The sequence below is a fragment of the Bombus affinis genome, chromosome 2 (assembly GCF_024516045.1).
Source record: "Bombus affinis isolate iyBomAffi1 chromosome 2, iyBomAffi1.2, whole genome shotgun sequence".
Taxonomy (NCBI): Eukaryota; Metazoa; Arthropoda; class Insecta; order Hymenoptera; family Apidae; genus Bombus; species Bombus affinis.
In genome coordinates this window covers 10,433,473-10,455,246 of record NC_066345.1, presented here as the reverse complement: position 1 = coordinate 10,455,246, position 21,774 = coordinate 10,433,473, and the positions used below count along the sequence as shown (strand labels likewise).

Sequence of the window (21,774 nt, the reverse complement as noted above, 5' to 3'; positions counted from 1 at the left end):
ATGCTTTATGAGACCTGTATATTTAATTTATATTCCAACTTTAATTAAATTATATATTTTTCATATTTAATATTTAAATATGAATAATCAATAAATTTTGGTAAATGAAATAGGCTTATACTTGACTCGCTTACAAAAAATACAGCATTTCCGGTTTGGGAGTAACGGCAGCTTCTACGTAGTTAGGTGAGAATAATTTTACTTCAGTTAAGAGTAGATTTTTTGGAATCGTTCAACAAGATATTACAAGAAAACCGACATTAAGGTAATAAAAATAAAGTTTAAACAATGTTTGATTGCAGATGGCAGATCAACAAGAAGATATCTACAGATTTTGGACAATCTTGTAACATTTGCCGATGCGTAGCCTATTTTCATCAGAGCGTAGGGCCACATCGTTTTTGTGTATAGGAAATGTTAAATTTCATATACACACCTGTGAACATATATTTTCCATAAAAAGGATTTAATTATTTATCAAATGTGAGTGGCTTTTCTGTCGTTCAAAAAAGCCGAAGTATACATATTTTTTCTACAATTTCTGATTGAGAATGATTGTCTGTTCATTAGTTACTATTATTCATTTATCAAATTACTCCTATATAATTTTACATATATTTCATAGAGGGTATAATAAAAAATAGAAAAGATTAATACGAAGATATTTAAGGCTAAAATAAGGTGAAAAGAAATAATGTATTAGTGATACAAGTTGAGGTTTTCTTGAGATTGCCTGGTTTTTACAATAGGGATTGCATGCGAGCTATCGACTATATTTTGAACATGAACAAGTGATAATTGGATATTATTTAAAGTATTATTAAAAGTGTTAGTGATTGCATAATCCTAAAAAAAACAATTTTGGTAAATTTTTAATGTAGCACAAATGGACAATCATGGTGTGCTATAAATAGCAGTTGCTCGGTGATGTCAAGTGAAAGGGGTGGGGTTGTTTCGGGTATTAGTCGACGAGAAAGAAAATTCAAAACGCGTGCCTGATTGGTTGGTTGTGTAACCATCTTGGGTGGGACATGCGCGAAGGTATTGCGCAGGAGAAGACTCGCCAGTTGACCATCGAGTGATCGCCGTTGACTAAGAAGCTTACATCTTAGATTAATAGTTTTCCTATTTGTAGCTTCTGTTGCTTAATTTCTGTATTTCAAGTTACCTCTTATTAGGAAATGAATATAAATATTGAAACCATGATTGAAATAGAAAAGATTTGATATAAAAATCCTTTTAATTGATATTTGCGATTTCGTGATATAGATGATTCCTATAGAAATGAAAAGACAATGAGAGGGTAGAAAAACAAATTAGGAATATTTTATTTTGCGAATAATTATTGGTGGAGATATATTTAGACATAGGTAATAATCTTTGACAAAATAATTTCGTATTCGTAGATAGAAAAATCTGTTAGCTGTATTTTACGTGCGTGAAAAAGATTCAACAATATGGCGGTGTACGTGTATGCTTATCCTTGAAAAAGTACATTACTTGTATCCATGAAAAAAACCGAATATCTTTGTGTTTCATTACAGATTTACATCATGATCCTATGTTTGTACTTCAATATGCGTTAAATCATCAAGAATATCATCAAAATGGTAAGTCAAATTATTTATTGAAATCCAGTTACTTTCCCTTTTCTTCGTAAATTTTTTGAAAGAGGGCGCCATATACGACAAATTATGACAAGATGTAATGGTAGGGGAAAGCGGTAAGATCAATAACCTTCGCTCGTATGACCTCATATCCTATTTTTGGCTTCGCTAACTTTTAATGATCGTACAATACGAACGCTCATGTAGTTTAATGAGAGTTTTTTAAAAACTAATTTAATACGTATTAGTAATACTTCTATATTGAGTAGCAGAATGGGCAAAGTAAATGATCTTCGCGTTTTTCTCTTGTGCGCAACGAGTCTATGTGATGTTATCTTATTTGATATTTAAATTCTTATTCTATTTATTGTTCTAGTTACATTTTTCTGTAACGTACAATTTATCATTATTATAGTGAAGGCAATTATTCATGCGCAATGTGATATATATCTTTAAAAATCTATTTTCAGTAAAGCTTAAATTTGAAGAAACACTAATAATACTTGAACATACAATTATATAAATACCAGTTGATTACAATTTTTTTTTCTTGATATAACAGACTATTACATTTTGTTAAGTCAATCAAAGATGGACTAATTTCAATTTGATTGATAGAGATATAATTTTTCTATATTATTATATATAACCTCACAAAAAGTAAAAATTTGTAATATTTTGCATGTGCTTTTTCAGCCACGTATAGATCCCTTATCTTTATTGAAATGTCTTAGTGTCTTATTGGGGCCAACTGGAGGTATTAAAAGTAAAGAAGAAGTTCATCGGTTGGCTAATTTAATGACAAAGTTCTCAAAGAAACTTGTTTCAAAATGCATTTACATACAAATATTAAAAACTACAAATACTGATTTACTTAGCCAGTAAGTACAAACTTCTTTCATTAAATCATATATAGAGTATTTTTTGTAAAGTAAGTAATTAAATATTTATATATAAAGAAAAATTATGCAAATTGCATACTGACAGCACGAATACTTATAATTTGTATAATCGTGTAAAATGTATGCAAGAGTAAAAAATTAGGAACTCAGAACCATTGGACAGTTTTACTAATGAACTGTACTCACTGATGTGAGTCCCATAAGATATCTTTTTAACATATTTTTAAAGCATAATGAATTTATAACAGACTAGTTAGTAATTTGATCAATTTATTATTTTCTTCTTTATTTAGATTTATGGGGGCTGGAGGATGGAATCTCATTCATATGTGGCTTACAGATGGGATTCTTGCGAAAAATTGGGCTTTAATTCAAGAACTCTTAGAACTTTTGTTGTTATGCCCAGTAGATATAGAAAGATTGAAAAGCAACAATTGCCCTAAATTAATAAAAGGTCTATCAAAAGAAGGTAGTCATCAAGGTGTTAGAGTATTAGCTAGTCGATTGGTTGAGCAGTGGTTAAAAATAGTGAAAGGGGAAGCTGCACCAAATTCTGTGCCAGCACAAATCATGACTCTTCCAGCACAAACTAGTGGAGTTTTAGGGCAAACTTTGGTACCTCAATCAACACAGCAGTATTCCATTCATTGTGGTATGCAACAAGTCTCGGATGGTACAGAAACTGCAACAGTTCAAGTGCAAGATTTGCAATTTATTCCAAATTCCACATCAACTATTGCAGTATCCCACATTCACCAGCAACAACAGCAACAACAACAATCACAAGACCAGCAACAGGTACAGGAGAGGACAACTGTGCAACCATTACAATTACAAGTTGTTAGTAAACCGCAGCAAATGCAAATACAACAACAATTGTCAACCCAGCAATCAAAAAAGCCAGCTTTTGTTGTGGTATCTGCATCTTCACAATCTCCAGTTCCTGTGTATAAAATTACAATTCGTGAAGGCAAACAGATCCTTACAAAAGTGGAGACAGATGCTACAAATATTAATAGTGTTTTAAATACGAATAGTACAAATGTAGAGGTTAATGGAGATGTTGTGGAAGATGCTCTTCCTGTGAAACAAACTCCTGAGGAAGTAGTATCTGCAGAACTTAGTGATGGTGTAGTCAGTGGTCAAGATTGTGAAAAGGACATTGCACAATCTGAAAAATTAGACCAAGTTTCAAGTGAAGTGAAACAAACTGTAGTAGATTCCACAGATAGCCCTGATGTGGATGTTAAAAGTAAAGAAAACAAAGACATTAAAGACAATAGTAATAGTGAAAGTAGTAAATCTAGTAATAAAGAAAATCGGGACTCTTCTAAGAAAGATGAGAAAAAGTCTAGTAGTTCAGATAAGAAGAATCACCATAGCTCATCTTCATCCTCCAAAAGTTCTTCTAAACATACCTCAAGTTCCAGTTCACATCGTTCTAGTTCCATATCTTACAAATCTAGTAGTCATCGCTCTAGTTCTAGTAGTAGTAGTTCAAAAAGTTCTAGTTCCAAGGATAAGTCTTCCAAGGACAAGGAAAAACATCACTCATCCAATTCATCCAGTAAACATAGTTCTAGTAAGAGTAAATCTGATAAAGAGCGAGAGAAGGAAAAGCAAAAGAAGGATCAGGCAGAAAAGGACAAAGCAACATTAGAAAAGGTTCAAGGACAGGCACTGAGTTCAAAATTCGGAAAAATACCCAAAAAGAAGTTGGAAGAAGAAAAATCTGGGGATGTAGTTATAATAAAGAAGTCATCAACAGAGTCTCGAGATAGTTCTAAAGAAAATAAGACTGATTCAAAGAAAGCTGTTGTAATGCCAGAGAAGAAGAATATTTCTATTTCCATTGAAAGTAGAAAAAATTCTCAAGATTCCACAACACGGCCGAAGACTGTGAAAACATTTAATTCTAAATTCAGATCAACAGGTTTGGAAGAAGAAGTAAAACCACCACCACCAAGATCAACAAAGAAACCACCTGTCATTGACAAAAAGGTCATACCACAGAAATTACCTGCCTTGAAAAGGCCATCCCCACTTAGAGAAGCTATTCCATCAACAGATAAACGAGCAAAGTTATCATTGGATTCACCAACTACACCCCCAAGTGAAGAAAAGAAGGGAGGCATCAAATTAATACCACCTAAACCAAAACGTAAGTATTACACAGTATCTCAAATATTATATTTAAAAATTTCTTTTTGCACACAAATATGTATATATATATATTTTTCAACAAACATAATTTTGATTCTTTAGGGAGAAAGGTTACACATTGTTTTAAATTTTTATAAAATTCTAATGTTCAAAGACTAGAAAAAAGAAATTGAAGATATTATATGTTAAATATATAATAAACATAAATATATCTCTTTTCTTTAATGAATTTTAACGGTTATCAAATGTATTTTAATAAAAAATAATCTAGAATTGAGATGAAATTATATTTGATATTATATTAAGTTTCAGTCTGGGATTATATGTGTTATATGTGATAAATTGATTCAATTTGCTTTGTTATGTATTATTCTTGTTTTTTAATATCTCTAATTTTTTAAATATAAAATGATATAAAAAATAATGTCAAATATAATAAAATTACCTCAGTTAAAGATTGTAGTGATTAATTCTATGATGAATTTTTTGATATAAAGAGCATTGCAAATTAGGAAAAGAAAACTACTAACTTTATTAACTTTAACTGGTCTTTGAACACTAGTTCCTTCTATTGTATGTGCTATTACTAACTTCTTAATATTGAGTTTGCAGGTGGTTGGGTCCAGGAGAAACACGAGCAAATTATATACTTCTATACTTTACGTATTGCGCGAACGTTAACGTTTTACTGAATTGGATAAAATTTACATAGATTTCTTGTCTATCTCATTAATTTGCAGTTTCTTTCAGGCATATTATATTTTAGTTTATAGTATTTATTAGAACCCTACGCTATTTTCCTAAAAGTTATTAGAATATTATAGAAGGTAAAAGAAAACCTGTATCGATTGACCCACGTGGAAGTGGATCGAGCGGATTTCTCGTGCTTGCCTCTAAAATTAACGTCACATTAGAAGAATGAAGAACATTAGGATCGGCTCTTTCAGCATCGATTTATTTCCTATATTAAGAAGATTCAACAGGTAATCTTCGATAAAGTATTAATTAAATCGTACGATTGAAATGTTTGATAACTAGTGCCATTTAGTAAAAAATAGGGTCAAATATTTTTTGATAACTAATACATCGAAAGTAATCGTGCAGCTTCTTCTAAAAATTATTCGGATAAAAGAAAAAAGGTGTGTTTTATATCGATATAATTTCCCGGGTGTGTTTTATCGTTCTCCGATGAACGATACACCGATAGAAGTCACTATGGATATTACTAATCTACCTAGGTAAGGAAACAAACCAACTCTTGTCTGTCCATACTTCTTCCCTTGTACATGTACACCCTATTAAGCATTTAAATAAATTGATCAGAAATCTGGAAATATTTAACTCTTGGGTTTCTGCTATACATCTTGCTCACTGAATGCTTGATAAAGCAAACACTCATACCGTGAGCCCATCCAGATTTCCATCCTCTCGGTGACTAATCGCACATATCTAAAGTGCAAGTAAGATCAGGACTCTCAAAATGGTATTATACACTGAATTTCTAGACAATAATAATAATAAAGATATAACGCTTAAAAAATTAATCGTTGCTAATTTTTGATCAATTGTGAGTTCGTTTTTACGAAATTATAACATTTAACCTTATTCGTAGCGAAATCATATTTTTATTTAGTAATTCCTCTTGCACATATTTGTATTGCTTGAATAGTTATATTAAAATTATTATATAATACCATTTTGAGTGTCACTGCACAAGGGAACAAATTCTTGTAAGCGATATGTTATTTTTCAATTTTGTATCATTGTTTAGTTCACAGTGGATTTGCAGAATGATTCGAATACGTTCGTGCGTTCATCAGAGAGAATTGAAATTTGCGGGCGCATAGTCCCAAGATATCCTTATGAAAGTGAGAAAGAATAAAAGAGAGCGCGAGAGAAAGAGAAAAAGAACGCGTGAACGAAAGTGAGAGAGGGAGCGAGAGTAATAGTATGTATGAACGAGTAGATGGAAAAGCGAGAAAAATATGGCACGACGTTTGAAGAAAGTTTGTCAAAAAAAAAGAATGCAGAATTTCGTGGAACGAAAGCACTTTCAAAAATGCATGAAATACGACGCTGCATATCGACTCGACGTCTTCGAGCAAGCCGCCCCTTAGGATCAGCGGGCCTCTTACGACAGATAATCGTCTAGTTGCAATGACAACGTCGACATGGCGAAAAAGTCTTCTTCCTTGCCAGTAGTCGCGGATTAACAATCGAGTGAAAAAACATTACTGGAACGAGAAAAAAATATAAAGAAGAAGACAGGAAAAACGAAACGAGAATGATCATGTTGTGCTCGTCATTAATTGAAGGAAATTGTTATTTTCTTAAAGTATTATTCTCTCGAGCTTACTATATTCTTTTAAATAATATAGGTTTTATTGGGTTAAAAAGTAATTTCGAGATGGTGTATCTTTATATACCTGAACTTTCCTAAATAAGAATAGTTCGCTTCAGTTTTCAAGAATATCTTTACTCGATCATAAAAGTTCTTTTTCTTAAAAGTTTAAAATAAAACAGAGCACAATTAATTCCTTATCTAGTCATTCATTTGAAAGAAAAAAGCAAAAAATTTTATATGATATTGATGCATTAAAAAATTCAATAATTTAGATGACTAAATACCATGGAAAAGATAGCATTTGAAAATCATTTGAATAAGACGCGTAAAGGAGGATAGGTGGGAGTTAACGACGGAGTTGCGCAACAGCGCACTTCGTGGTGTGCTCGGCGAAATACCGAGGCTGATGTTTTTACGACAGTCTTTATGTCGACACTCGTGTATGGGGTCAGATTCTGTCTCTCGTAGTAGTTGCATTACGCTCACATAGTATATTAACCATTCAACGTATTTAGGTCCGCGCCATTCGTGGACAATGCTTGTCATGTGGTATTTACCTCACTTATATTTGAATTTGAAAAAGCGATGGAATGGAAAAATAAAATTTACAGTAGTTACACATTATTTAAACTAATATTATCAAATTAGTTCATCTTCTGCCTATCAGAAACGCTCTTTTATTTCAAGAATAATCGTTTGTTCATTATAAAAGAGATATACACATTCTTACAATTTATGATATAAGAGGCATTACCTTAAAGGAAAAAAGTTGTTTTTTTATTTATAATAATTTTAATGCCTTTCATGAAACATAAGATACAAAGAAAATAGTTACACTAATCTTAATGTTTAATTATCTTTTGTTTATAGTTTGCTCAAGTTTAAGTTATTATTTGTAATTACAATTATACTGTTATAAATATTTTATCTGTGATTGCATATCGTTAATGATTATATATTCATTTTTATACAAAACAAAATATGTAGAAGTCCCTTATGTAAAGATGAAAATTATATAATTAATAATAATAGATTTTAATCTATTTAGGCATTTGCACAAGGAATAGAAAACCATCGGCATTGATACATTGCGCAAAAGTTTAATAATAATTTTAGTCAATATATTAATGTGTACTATTCGATCGTAAAGATCTTTTTTACAAATGAAAAGAAATGTGAACAAAAAAATGCGTCTTGATTGTTACGTATAAGATAATACGTTAAGAGTACTATTACGATTTGAAACATTTTAAAACGAAGTAACCGAAGTAAACTCTTCAGGATAAATCAAAGGTTTATGGAAATAAAATTGGAGCCGTATAATTAAAACCCGCATATTATTCCCCAGTTTACTATTATCACTTTTATCGAATACATTCCAAAAATATTGATATGTTTATCAATCCGACTTATTATCGATTTGATATATCTTATATTTTCTTCCTACATCTATAACAACTTTTGTTGTTATTGTATATTTATTGAATTCGACATTAATTTACTCTGTATATGAACACAGTCTGATAGCAAGCAATTTTTGAACAAAATTCGCATTTTTTACAGCAGTCAGGTATCATCTAATGAATAATTATCAATTTTTATAAAATTCAAGACATATTGTATTAAATGCCAAACGGATGTACAAAGTCTTCGTTTTTTGTGCATTATTGAAATGCATTTATGAACAAGCTATATTTGACACAATAATTAATATATTATCTTCCATATAATATTATCAATATATACTAAATCAAACGCATCTATTATAACGTAAAAATGAAAAAATTTTAATTTAAATAAAATATCTTGTTCACTTAAAAGATTTTGAATTAGTACATAATTAATTGTAAAGAAAAAGGTTTTATATCTTAATAGCAAAAAATATAATCTTATATCTATATTATATAAAAGGCTTCACCTAAATTAACGTTTACTTTTCTAATTCCTTGCACTTTTACAACGTTGAAATACTAAATATTGGTCCTAATATGCATGCATTTAGTCTCCGTCTTAAATTTCATTTGAAATTTCGAATAAATAAAATAATCCAGTGGATCAAATCTAATTGATCATGATCGATCGATAAATTTATTGATCCATCTGTCTTAGAAAACATGTAATGATGTAAATGCTTTTTATAGTTATATTTATAAATGCATAATAAAATTTTATTTCTTTTCTCAATATTAAATGCGAAATTGTCCCATTGTACATATAACATTTTTATAAAAAATTTTCTTTACTAGTAAATCGCAATGACTTCTAACATGTTTTTAAAATAAAATATTTCGTATTATTAAAAGGCAATAATTGTATTTTTGTTGCAGATTCATTACGGATGTCCTTCTCATTCCTTCTTCAACCAATATTTGTTAGAATGTTATCTTGTGTTAGAATGTTCCAGCTCTACCAAGGAATAATTTTAATTTCTATCTTCGTGCTGCGATATACATTCTTTTTCTTTGCAGGTTGATGCTGACTATATGTGATAAAATTTTGTACAATCGAATAAAACTAATGTTTGCTCTATAGGATTTTATCATGGAAATATTTGTAATCTCTATAAGATCATTATCATTAATTCGTGCTGGTGAGGGGCAACATTATAAATGTTTTCCTTCCGCCGCGTAGTTCCTAGGGTTACTTAACAAAATATTTTATTATAATTTTTAGTCTAATTCGAAGTTATGATTTTTGTAAATCAATCATTTAACGCAAATGTTTTATTGCATGTAATTATTAAGATAATGTTAAATCTTTCTCCCAATTAAAAGTAATAGGTTGTGATTCATATTCTTGCATTTTATTTTATTTATGAATGTTTGTTATTTTTCTTATTTATAGCAATGGTTTTACAAGAAAGCGATATGTTTATGGATGCTTTAACTGCGTCGACGAAGAGTAAAGAACCAAGGAAGAGGAAGCGAAGAACATCTATTACGAAGGATGGTCCCACAGAAGCTAAGAAACAAGAAACTGCCAGTAATGATAATCGTGATGTTACACCTCCACCCACTTCACCACCAAGTGCCGATGAAAAATCACCCGTAGTTGTCAAGCCTAACTTTAAGGTATACATAATTACGAAATTTCATCGCCGATAGAAATTAATACATTCTTTGTTTATTTATACATTTATTACACATAAAAATATTTATTTTATAGTTTTATCAAGATACGTTAGAGACAGATGAAGATAAAGAACAAAAGGAGAGGGAGAATTCAGATGAAGATGTAAAGAAAGATAAAGAAGAGATGCTAGACGATCAGAAAGAAAACAGGATATTCAAATCGGATATCGATGATGACGCTAGAAGTAGCAGTAAGTACTTTACTTTTATTTTCCGATATCTGTTTATAATTATATATAAATATATTACTTAAAAAAAGAACATTGGAAAATATTCTGTTGCTTTTTAGCACCAACACCGGACGATGACGTGGAAGAGAAGACATCCGATTCTCCGGAAGACACATCTTCCCTATCTGAATCGACGAAAAAGGAAAATATCGGTTCTTATCCAGAAATACGATACGTTGATGGTCTGAGAAGCGTTTTATTGCTTCAAAAACGCAAAGGACCGAAGAAAACATTAAAATGGAAAACAGATCTAGAATCGGTGCGTTATTTCGAGTTGGATGAAACAGAAAGGGTAAACGTTACAAAAACGTTTACCGATATGAAACAAATGGAAAAACAAAATGAAAGAGAAGCATTCCAAATGGCCAGAAAATTGAGTAAGTAGCAAAAATATAACCTTTTGTTGCTAACAATAATATCCTTATTATTTTAAACATTAAAGAACTATTTTAACAATTTAATAAATTATTGATATAAACTAATCTTGTAGGTAATGAAGACTTAATGGAAGAAAGAACAAGATGGAAGTCCTTGATTCCAATTGATTTACCGCCACCTTTAGTAGAGCCTGGAAAAGACAGTAGAGAAAAAGATATTCAATATGCCAGAGAGAAAGGAATTTTACAAGCACTATACTTCAACCGAAGCATGTATGTGTATATTTTAATCGATTGTTTTCTTATTATAATAAAGTTTATTTATCAAAATAGAGTTTTATTTATTAAAATAAAATTCAGTACTGCATGTTAAAATACACGATTATTAATAATTTACATATTCGTGCAAAAATGATATGCATGCTATATTAAAAGCGTAGGGACATCGAACCATTGGACAGTTTAACATATAAACTGTACTCACTGATACGAGTTCTACAAAATATATTTGTTTAAAAAATATCTTATTATAATTCAATTGCTAGAAAAGCATTTTATTTTATGTAGATATATATTAATTTTAGGATTCCAGACTCTGCGGCAGAACCCGATGAAGAACGGCATCATGTATATAGTGAGCCTAAAATCATTCCTTTGGATGATCTTACGGGAAATAAGGAAAGCGAGAAAGATTTCACCTCCTTGCCTTGGCCAGAACCAAAACCTCAGTTGCAACCTCAAACACCGGCAGTTTCAAATTTCCATTATCCTACATTTCCACATAATCAACAGCCGGTAATGGCACCTATGGGCCCTCAAACTTCAATGGGTCCAATGCCACAAATGTCTCAACAAATGATGGGACCTTCTCATATGGGTCCAATGGGTCCCGAAATAGGAGGTCCGTTGACTGCTGGAGGAGGAGGCGGGTGGAGAACTGGAGATGGAAAAGTCGTTGTACCGGATGGAATGGGAATGAATCCAATGGCGAATCTTCCAAATGCATTTCCACCTGGTATGGAAGGTGGTCCAATGGTACCACCTGGAATGATGGGGCCACCACCTATGTATAATCAACAACAAGAAGGTTATGGTATGATGGGTCCAGAAGATATGGGATTCAATAATATGAATCCAAACAACTTCCAAGGCCCACCTGGTCCTTTATACGGCCCTGGACCTAACTTTCAAGGTCCTAGAGGCGCTGGTCCAATACATGGTAGAGGTAGAGGCGTTCCTGGACCTGGTTGGTATAGAGGTGGTGGGGGGCCGCCAGGAAGGGGGGGTTGGAGGGGTGGCGGTGGTGGATGGAGGGGAAACGGGAAACAACCACCTGTATGCAGACAATTTTCAAAAAACGGTTATTGTCGTGTCGGTGACAAATGCCAATATCTACATCCCGGAGTGAACTGTCCACCATTTTGAAAGAAATTAACATAATTATTTATTTGAAATTTCAGCAGTAGCACGATATAAATGTTCATTCTATTTGAAATGAATCAATGGAACTGAACAATCCTAAAATTTTTTAATCATACTAGATACCGGCTCACGTTAGTTACAAGGATGAATAATAATGTGCAATTTTTTATTAACGATACAAAGAATTAAGCACATAATATTTATACAGTTATATTTTCACAAGATTTAAATGATATTCGGTAATTTTCGATTTATTTGCGTCACATTATGCTAAAGATAAATATTATAGAAAGAATACGTGATAAATTTATTTTTCGTAAATTATTCCCGCAGAATTTCAAGTATGGAAATTGTCATTTTAAATTTAAAATGACAATAAAAAAGAGAATAATAGGTTCATCAGCTGCTGGACAGTAAGAGGTTCCTATACATCAATTTTTATTATGATTTTGTATAGGAGTTTTTAAAAAACTCTGAAAATATGTCAGAGCTATTTTTATTGGTCTATTTTCAGAATATAATGAAAATTGGAACACGTTATGTAAAATGAACTCTCGATTATGTCTTCCCTTTACGTTCACGGTTTACAGATAGCCACTGCCGAAAGAATGATTGGTATAATCAAAGAAATGGGATTTTGCGAGTTTTAATCTTATTGGCATGACAAATAGTGATTTCAAAGTATGACGCTAGTAAGCAGAAAGTGCAGATTCCAATTTGAGAAGCATTTGTCTTTCACGATTGCCAGTTGGGTGTTTAATCGCTTTCTACTAATGAATATATGTAATTAAACTGCTGTTAAAACGAATTAAACGTAATATACCACGGAATATTATAACACCAAAAGTTCAAATAACGGTTTAAATAACTTTTTATTAAATGAAGATATCTTACATTTAATCGTATATGTAGATTGATTGTAAATATCATAATTGTATCATTTTGTATAAAGTGTCGCTAGTTCTAATAACAAGAGACTGTTTTAGGCTTAAATGGTATGTAATAATATTAAAAAGCAACAATTTTTAGTAAAAATGTGTACGTATGATTTAAAGTAGTTAAATTCAAAGAGGTCTAATATTCATAGAGTACATTTTCACTTATAAATTTGGTCATGTGCTCCATGAAATAGATCACTGATATACTATTATTGTATTAAATATTTTTTATGAATTACAGGTAGTGGTTATTTTTTTGTATATGATTGATCGTTATGTTTGTATATAACATTGATTGTTGTATAAGAGCTGCTTGATGGAATACATGAGTCATACCTATTTTCTAAAATATGCTGCATTATTAAATTGAAAGACTTCCTTTATAACATTTTTATAACATGTATATATTATTTTCTCCATTTATTTTTAAATATTTCTAATTTACCTTTTTACTATTACATCAAAACATCGTTTTTGTGTTTATAATTGTCTATTTCGTTAATTTTATATATTTGTCTGAAACGTTAATAATTTTATAATGTTCACTGATATAATGTATCATATAAAGTTTAATTAAAAAAAGAAGCATCAGTATTGAATATATATTCATTATATATGTAATTAAATATACTTAACAAATATAACATATACATTAGGTTTATATTTATCATATATTGATCATTCATAAACATTTAAATATTTACCAAGTATGGTATCAAAATTTAAATAATAATTACACAATGAATCATAAAATATTGAATTTACAATATAATATTGATTTAAGTTCATTTAAATTGTTGAGGTGGTGGACCAAAAATACTTCCACTCTGTTTACTTGCAGTTCTGGAGGGTGCAAATCCAAGCATTTTTTGAATATTCTGCAACCAACAGTACTTCTTGTAAATAAAGTTAATAATAACAAAATCACATCAAACATGAAATGTATGAATTTACCTGTCTAATACTCATGGTGCACAGTATATATAAAAAAATAAATGAACATTCTGTATAGTCATCTCCTGGAAGGTTTCTATGTGATAAACCTTGTATCCAACTAATGGGAACAAAAGGCAACTTTGCCACAACTCTACCATCAAAAATGCTGTTAAACATACTTAAGAGAGCTGTGAATGCAAATCCAATTGCAAACATTGATTTCATTTTTACAAGAGCCAAATCCCTGTTATTATTTTTTAATCTTTCTTCTTCCCGTTCAATCTTCTTTTTTTGTTGTTTATCTAATGAATCTCCATGTGCTTCTTTTCTTTTTTCCACTAAAATGAATTTAAAGATAAAGATTTAATTTATTAAAATTATGATCAGTTTTCTTCTTGCATGTTCAAATAATCAATGTTCCTTCATATATAATCATGATTAAAAACTTACGTTTTTTACTTTGTTTTTCTACTTCAGCTTTTAATTTTTGATATTTTTCTGTTCTATAAACCATCAACCATGTTAAACCTACCAATAATATCAAAATTTACCGAGGAAGTATAATATAGAAATAAATATAACCTTAAACTTAAAACAATACCTTAAAAAAATGGCATTACCTTCTCCTAATAAAGCTGTACAAATACTAATAAATACGATTAAAATAGTATCAGCCCACATGATAAAAGAAAGAATTCGTGAAATACTGTTTAAACGTTTAAACTATTCAGACATACAACGTGTACATTGAAAACACCATGCCTATTCTCAAACTTGAACAGTTGTGAATGGGAGAGAAACTAATCTTGATCATCTTTTATTATACGCGTTTACATTTGTGTTTGCTATGAAAATTTAAAAAGAAATATTTGTTATTGGTATAAAAATAATTTATATAAGCTTAAAGATTACGGACACACTTTTTTGTTATAAAAATTTTATTTTATAATAAATATTCTTTGCATTACTTAAACTTTATTTGTAACTACCAAAATTATATTGATAAACAATAATTTTAACATATAACTGAAAAGATACAATATATACATATGACGTAATAAAATCACAAATGTGTTTTTTATATAAAATTTTTAATACATACAAAGTCTTAAATATATTGAGAACTATTTTGATAAGTTAACTTAAAATACTGCTACCTATTCTCGGAAATTATTTCGTATATAGAAATAAACGTTGTATTTTTTACGACTAATATTGCATAACAAATATGCATCACAATACTTTTGGTTATGTAACTAGTAAAAACATCCACATATTTTTACTGAACACATGCGGATAAATTTATACAGATAAAAGAAAATTTGTAACTTAGTATGCTGTCATTAATTTTTATAAAGATTATATTTATAATAATCTTATCAATCTTGAAAATCTTCCATCTTCTTTTTTATATGATCGGCATCGTCATCTTCTAAGCATTTTCTAATTTCGAAACCCAAAGCAGCACCCAATGGTGGTGGAACTGCGTTACCAATTTGACGATGTTTATCAAGTATATTTCCGTAAAAGCGAAAAGAGTCCGGGAAACCTTGTGATCTAGCACACTCTCTTACACTGACAACTCTGGTTTGTTCCGGATGTAGCACACGGCCCTATGCATAAACGATAGAATTAAATATTTATGAATAAAATTTTAAAAGTAACATAATACGTACCTGTTTGCCCATAGGTTCAGGATTAGTGATGGTAGTACCAAAAAATCCATCCCATTCTAATCTACCATATAAGCCCGCCCAATGATTATGACGTCTTCCAGTATGAGGTAAACACCACGGGATCAAAGTATTATATTGTCTAGCTATTGGGTCACACATCTTGCCCGCGCAACAACTACATACGCCACGATGTGCTCCAGTAGAACTCTTACCTGCTTTCTTATCATGATACAGATATTCTCTGCAATATATAACAAAGAAAGAATAAGTTATTTATTCTTTAAATTAATCATTCTGTTCTAATATCTAAAAGATTATAAATAAAAGTTATTTACAGTTTTTTTGAGTATGTTCCATCACTTAAACGCACTGCAATATTTGGCAAATCTCGCCAATCAGATCCACTCGCAGTCGGAATATGTGCTATGCGCGCTTCAACTAGTGGAGCCATATCTTTGCAAATATGGTCTCTCAATATTGCATCTGGTTCTTTAGGTCTTACCTGTAAACAAACATAAGGAAAGTTATATAAGAAAAGTTATGTTAATATTAATAATGCTATATTAGCAGTTACTGTTATTTTGTTTACTTTTCTTTGAAAGTGGGATATTGGCTCATCGCTATAAGCCATTTCTTCCGTATTCCACCCATTTCGGATATTAGGTAAATCAGACATTGCATCACGAACACTAATCGTTCTATATGGTGCCGACTCTATCCAATCACAATTTGATGAATACTATTAAAAAAGACATAAAATATGTTATTGAACTTATGCAAATGTATTAATAAATACACTAGGTAGACGATTTAATTAATTAAATTTATGTAGACATTAATACTAATTTAATTACTTTTTTATTATCAACAATGACGCTTAGTTGGCAAGCCCGTTTGCTAAATACATGGGTTGGTTCAGGGTATTTTGGAAGTACTTCTCCAGGTGCAGCAGCTAATATTATTAATCTGAAAACAAATGAATAAAGAATATATATGCCAAAACAATTAATCGATATAATTTAAATGTTATATACCTTCTTCTTGTTTGCGGAATACCGTAGTTCCCAGCTTGCAGAATACCAAATGTACATTGGTAACCCATTCGTACAAGGCACCTTAACGTTAATTTGAGTACCATACTTCTTTTAAAAGATACAAAGTTTCTAACATTTTCCATAATAAAGAATTTTGGTCTATAGTAATCACAATAAGACAAACACGATACAACTAAAGAATTTTTAAATAACGAATATTGCCGTGAATTAAAACGATTCATGCCACTAAAACCTTGGCAAGGTGGACCACCACATAATAATTCTACTTCTCCTTTCTGAGGTAAACGTTGTCCATTATTATCGCAAAGGTTACCCTAGAAAAGATAGAAATATATTTTATATTATATATATCGTATTTTTCTTATAATTTTGCATTGTTAGCTAAACTTACTTTCATAACTTTCCGTAAAAGTACATTGCAATCTTCACAAAATACTGTTGTATTAGGATTATTGAGTCGATATGCACATGCAGCTGGTTCATCTCTTTCAATTGCCCATTGGTTATCAACAATACCAGCTTGTCGTAATCCTTCAGATAATCCTATAACACAATTTCAATTTTAGGAAATTTTCAGTACCTCACACAATTAAATTTTATGGGTTATACTAACCACCACAGCCAGCAAAAACATCTAACGTCTTTAACTTCCTTATCACCTTACAATAACCTATAGGTTTATCAACTATTTTCTTATCACTATTCTCTAATTTTTTACTTTTGCACTTTGCTTTTCCTTTCCCTTTCCCAATCACAGATTTTCCAATATTCATAGCATAGTATGGTGGATCAACAAACGTCTTTTCTAAGGCGTTATATGCTTGAGAAAAATAAAAACGATTTGGACCAGCAGCAGTCCATTCTTCTACAGACTGATCTAAATTTTCTGAATACGCCAGATAACATTTTCCGGCTACATCCGAAAATTTAACATCACAAACTGAAATTTTTTAGTTAAAAGATATGTTAATTGACTTATATTAATTTATATAATTTCTGAATTTTTTAAGTAATATTTTACCTTCTTCACTCCAATATACCATATTGAGATCAACTTGTTGCATTAATGTGAGTCCTTTGTGTGTGTTTTCTGGTCGATACAACTTATTTATTTTAATCCATATATCAGATGATGCAACTAATTTATTATTAGTGGTTGCATAGATTGAATTTATGTATCCAATATGAAATGGTTCTGGTGTATCATAATTAGATCCTTTCACATGGTCTGATGATTTGCGATAATATTCGGGATACATATCTTCATCTACTTTCCCTTTTTTTACTTTGGAAGAAATATGATACGTCGATGTAAATTTATACTTTATAGCCGCTGGCATTAAAAATACAGTAGAACCAACTCTAAATTCTTCGCCCTTATATTTTGCCATACTGTATGTCACTTCCTTGTTGCTCTTCTCTTCTTCCCTATTAAAGACTTTTGGTGTGTAATAACATTGTAATGTAGTAAAACGCACACAGGCAGGACAAAAACGATGACTAATTTCTTTCCGTGGGCATTCGGGATCTGAAGCACAATCCTCAAAACGAGCTGTTTCTGGAGTATATTTTTTTTGATAAAAGAATGTCTTTCCATCTTTATTTTGTATTTCATCTTCTGGCAATACATTTCCTGAAAAATAATCAACTAATGTCTAAAATTTATCATTATATATTCCTTAAGAGTAGATAATATAAATACCTAATTCATTCCAATTTTTTGGGCATGTTTTATAAATGACAGTAGCTTTGGATTTAACTGAAGTGAATGGAACATTGTCACATTCATCAAGTAAAAACAATTCTAAAGGATCTGATGTTTCACCAAGTACAGTATCACTACCTCTTCTGAACCAGTTAGCATGACATAGTTTTGCACCATTTTTATCTTCCCACATATAAATGACTTTAGCTATTTGTAATGGTACAGTAGGATCGTTTGATTCAATTAAAACACAATCATTTCCTTTTATTTCTTCATCAACAACTATGACAGAGTTATAAAATGTTCTTCGTCCATCATCTATGATTGGCTCTCCCACCCATGTAATTTCTTTCTCTACGTGTTTAAATTCTTTCAAAATCATTTTTTGAGTAATCTTTACATTTTCTATTAATGTATCGTTAAAATCGTCATCTTCTTGATCTGAATCATCTGCTTCCTACAATTAGTTAATAAGTATTTAATACGTATATTTCACAAAAGAAAATGTTCTATATTAATGCCATTTATTATTAAAATATCTTACCTGTATAGCCATATTTGGACATCTTCTTCTGTTGCAAGCTTGCTTACTTCTTCCAGATCCACCAAATTTAATCATATCTTTGCAAGCTGTACAAATTCCACAATCTGGCTGTTGACAAGTTTCACATACCCCACACCTATGTCTTTTAGGTCCCTATAATAATATATTATACATAGTATGTATACATATAACATTATTTATTATAAGAATTTTGATTACATACCGATACTTCTTTGTCATTATTTGTAGCTATTTGATCAGAGAAAAATGTTTCAAACATATTATTGACTAATTTTGTAGTTGTAGCTTTCGTCCAAGTGACTTTTTTACTTTTCGGATCTCTAGATTGCGTTCTGCGTAATGCAATCCTCTTATTTAACGTTACACCAGCAAGAGTTACTAACGCACGCATACACGGACTTGTAATTAATAAAGGATCTTCTGATCGTGCTGATGCATCAAAAGAAATAACTTGATCACAAATGAATTGTGCATACCGTAACAAAGAATCTTCTGTAAATCTGGCCAATCCTTTTGGTGGAACTATCGTCTAAAAAATATGTTTTTATAAAAGTTAATACATCAAAATGTGAAATATGTTTAAAAAAGTGAAAAAATTTTTACCTGCAGTTTATTTAATAAATCTTCATATGTAGGATTTATTTCATCTAATAAAAACTCTATAACTATTTTGCTCATGTAAATTTTTTCTTTTACAGAATCCATAAATGGTGCATATGCTTCAGCAGGTTCCATCAGTATATATTCTGCAAATGCTGTGGTAAATCCCACAAGTGCCAATTCACCACCATCAAATCCTGACACCCACCATTCATTTATTGGTCCCATGTCTTTTGTAGGCACACCTCCTTCTGGACATGAGTTTTCTTCATAAATAGGTTTCATATAACCAGAAAAATAAAGCACCACATTTTTTTCAATTAGACCAGTATCAAAAGAACACAAATGACCATTCTTATCATATACACTATAAAAAGAAAAAAGAAGACAACATACATAAAATGAAATTTAATTAAGAGAAAATAGATTTATATAATTTTTCTATTATAAGGAATGCCTACCAGAAGTGAGTCAATTTATTTTGTGGCCTTTCGTCACTTTCATGAACCATAGCTTCTTCTCCTGTGAATAAAGATAATCTAGGATCTGTTAGTGCAATCATTTCTTCTACTGCACCATTAGGATGCCCTGGATATATTTTTATGTCTATGCTTGTTAACTTTTGACAACAATATTCACATTTTTGATGTACATTGACAGGTTTCTGGGGCAATATTTTGGATTCTTCTGTATTTGTTATATCGTTATTCCCAGTTTTAGTTTTCTTTGGGATGTTCTCAGGTTCATCGCTTGAATCTGATTGTTTTTGCTCTACTACCAAATCAGTGGTGTTACTATCACATATTATTTCTTCTTTTTGCATTAACATAGGAGATTTTGCTTCTAACTCTTCACTTCCACTACTTTTTCTTTTAACAGATTTTTTTGACTGGGACCTTTGTTGTGGTGATGGATGTTTAGTCACATCTACATTAATTTTATTCAAATCAGATGTGGGATCTATATTAATATACTTCCCACTACGTAGTTTTTTCCTATCATTACTATTTTCTTGAAGTATCGTAGCGTCAGTCACTGATAAATGTAAAGTAAATTTAACCCTTACTGTTTAAACTACGAACTATGTATTTTTGTAAATTATTTTTGTTTCTTACCTGTGCCCTTATTTTCTTCGATAACTCGACTATTTAAGGGTATTTCTCCTCCATCATTTTCATCCTGTATTTGTTTCTCTACCTCGTAACTTTCTGCCTTTGGTATAATAGCGGATATCATATTGTATAAAATCGATTATTTCTATCGAATTTTTCTACAGAAGTTATTACTCTTAAAAAAAATACGAATTTCTTATATTTATGTCCAAATAAATGCGCTAGGAATGTATTTGTACGTTAAAAAATAATTACAAATGAACACGTTTTCACGTACTTTCAATGTACAGCGTACTACAAAATTCAGCTGAATAGCATACATATAACTGTAAGTTAGGACACAACGCTGACGGTTATACCGCCAAAATCTTTCAAACCTAGTTCACATGAGAATACCATGTTTGATGCTATATTGATATGTATATACATAGAAACGCTTTATTTTCATTTGTTTTATTTATTATTTATTTCTGTAATCTACAAATTTATCTTATGTTTCATTATATTTATTAATATGTTTTAATATTCATACTTTACATTTAGTTCAAATAAATTGTAAATTCAAATATTATTCTTTACTTATTTAAAAGCCACATTATATTTTGAAATATGATTGGCTAATTATATAATTCAATATATTTATTTTATACGTAAAAATAACAAACATACTCAAATTTTAAAAATAATTATATTTACTAAAAAATATAAATATTATTTATAAAAGCATCATGTCTCACAGATGATATGATCGATGTAAAATTGTAATTTCTGTCTGTAAATATAAATATAACCTATAAAACTACATTAGATCTTGGAGTTTTGAATTTGTACGAAGTGACGAGTACACAGTCAAAATTTTAAATTAAATAATCATAATAAAGGTAATAATAATAATAAATATATAGAATTGCGTAGCATAGAAAATGTAAAAAAACATATTGAAAATAAATTAGTATTTCCATTGCATAAACAGAACAACAAAATTTGTATATTATTATATTGTAAGCTATT

General features: G+C 30.3%; 3 protein-coding genes across 10 annotated transcripts; 1 reads left to right on the top strand and 2 right to left on the bottom strand.

The window, feature by feature from the left end:
* Window positions 1-76: 76 nt before the first annotated feature.
* On the top strand, window positions 77-13,463 carry LOC126928906 (serine/threonine-protein phosphatase 1 regulatory subunit 10). 6 transcript variants are annotated; one of them, XM_050744776.1, is made up of 10 exons: window positions 77-186; window positions 303-483; window positions 1,545-1,610; window positions 2,304-2,488; window positions 2,803-4,670; window positions 9,861-10,087; window positions 10,182-10,338; window positions 10,437-10,754; window positions 10,868-11,027; window positions 11,339-13,463. In XM_050744776.1, exons 3-10 carry the CDS (start codon window positions 1,608-1,610, stop codon window positions 12,177-12,179), a joined length of 3,759 nt encoding a protein of 1,252 aa, XP_050600733.1. In that variant the 5' UTR covers window positions 77-186; window positions 303-483; window positions 1,545-1,607; the 3' UTR covers window positions 12,180-13,463. The 6 variants fall into 6 exon arrangements, with proteins under 6 accessions (XP_050600733.1, XP_050600732.1, XP_050600734.1 ...); XM_050744775.1 differs by having other exon boundaries at window positions 303-1,370; XM_050744777.1 differs by having other exon boundaries at window positions 303-1,465.
* Window positions 13,030-14,819, bottom strand: LOC126928963 (calcium load-activated calcium channel). 3 transcript variants are annotated; one of them, XR_007717014.1, is made up of 5 exons: window positions 14,671-14,819; window positions 14,501-14,578; window positions 14,069-14,388; window positions 13,819-13,992; window positions 13,030-13,630 (listed from the first exon to the last, which is right to left on the bottom strand). XR_007717014.1 is itself a non-coding variant. In XM_050744923.1 (5 exons), the coding sequence occupies exons 1-5, from the start codon at window positions 14,729-14,731 to the stop codon at window positions 13,900-13,902; spliced, it is 456 nt and encodes a 151-aa protein (XP_050600880.1). In that variant the 5' UTR covers window positions 14,732-14,819; the 3' UTR covers window positions 13,756-13,899. The 3 variants fall into 3 exon arrangements, 2 of the variants coding, with proteins under 2 accessions (XP_050600880.1, XP_050600879.1); XM_050744923.1 differs by lacking the exon at window positions 13,030-13,630 and having other exon boundaries at window positions 13,756-13,992; window positions 14,069-14,133; window positions 14,230-14,388; XM_050744922.1 differs by lacking the exon at window positions 13,030-13,630 and having other exon boundaries at window positions 13,756-13,992.
* On the bottom strand, window positions 14,502-21,146 carry LOC126928902 (DNA (cytosine-5)-methyltransferase PliMCI-like). The gene is made up of 16 exons (XM_050744760.1): window positions 20,767-21,146; window positions 20,113-20,686; window positions 19,655-20,018; window positions 19,254-19,580; window positions 19,031-19,183; window positions 18,484-18,943; window positions 17,803-18,414; window positions 17,395-17,721; window positions 17,173-17,324; window positions 16,761-17,095; window positions 16,581-16,692; window positions 16,316-16,465; window positions 16,062-16,228; window positions 15,727-15,967; window positions 14,652-15,663; window positions 14,502-14,553 (listed from the first exon to the last, which is right to left on the bottom strand). The coding sequence occupies exons 1-15, from the start codon at window positions 20,885-20,887 to the stop codon at window positions 15,430-15,432; spliced, it is 4,329 nt and encodes a 1,442-aa protein (XP_050600717.1). The 5' UTR covers window positions 20,888-21,146; the 3' UTR covers window positions 14,502-14,553; window positions 14,652-15,429.
* Between the last annotated feature and the right edge of the window lie 628 nt (window positions 21,147-21,774).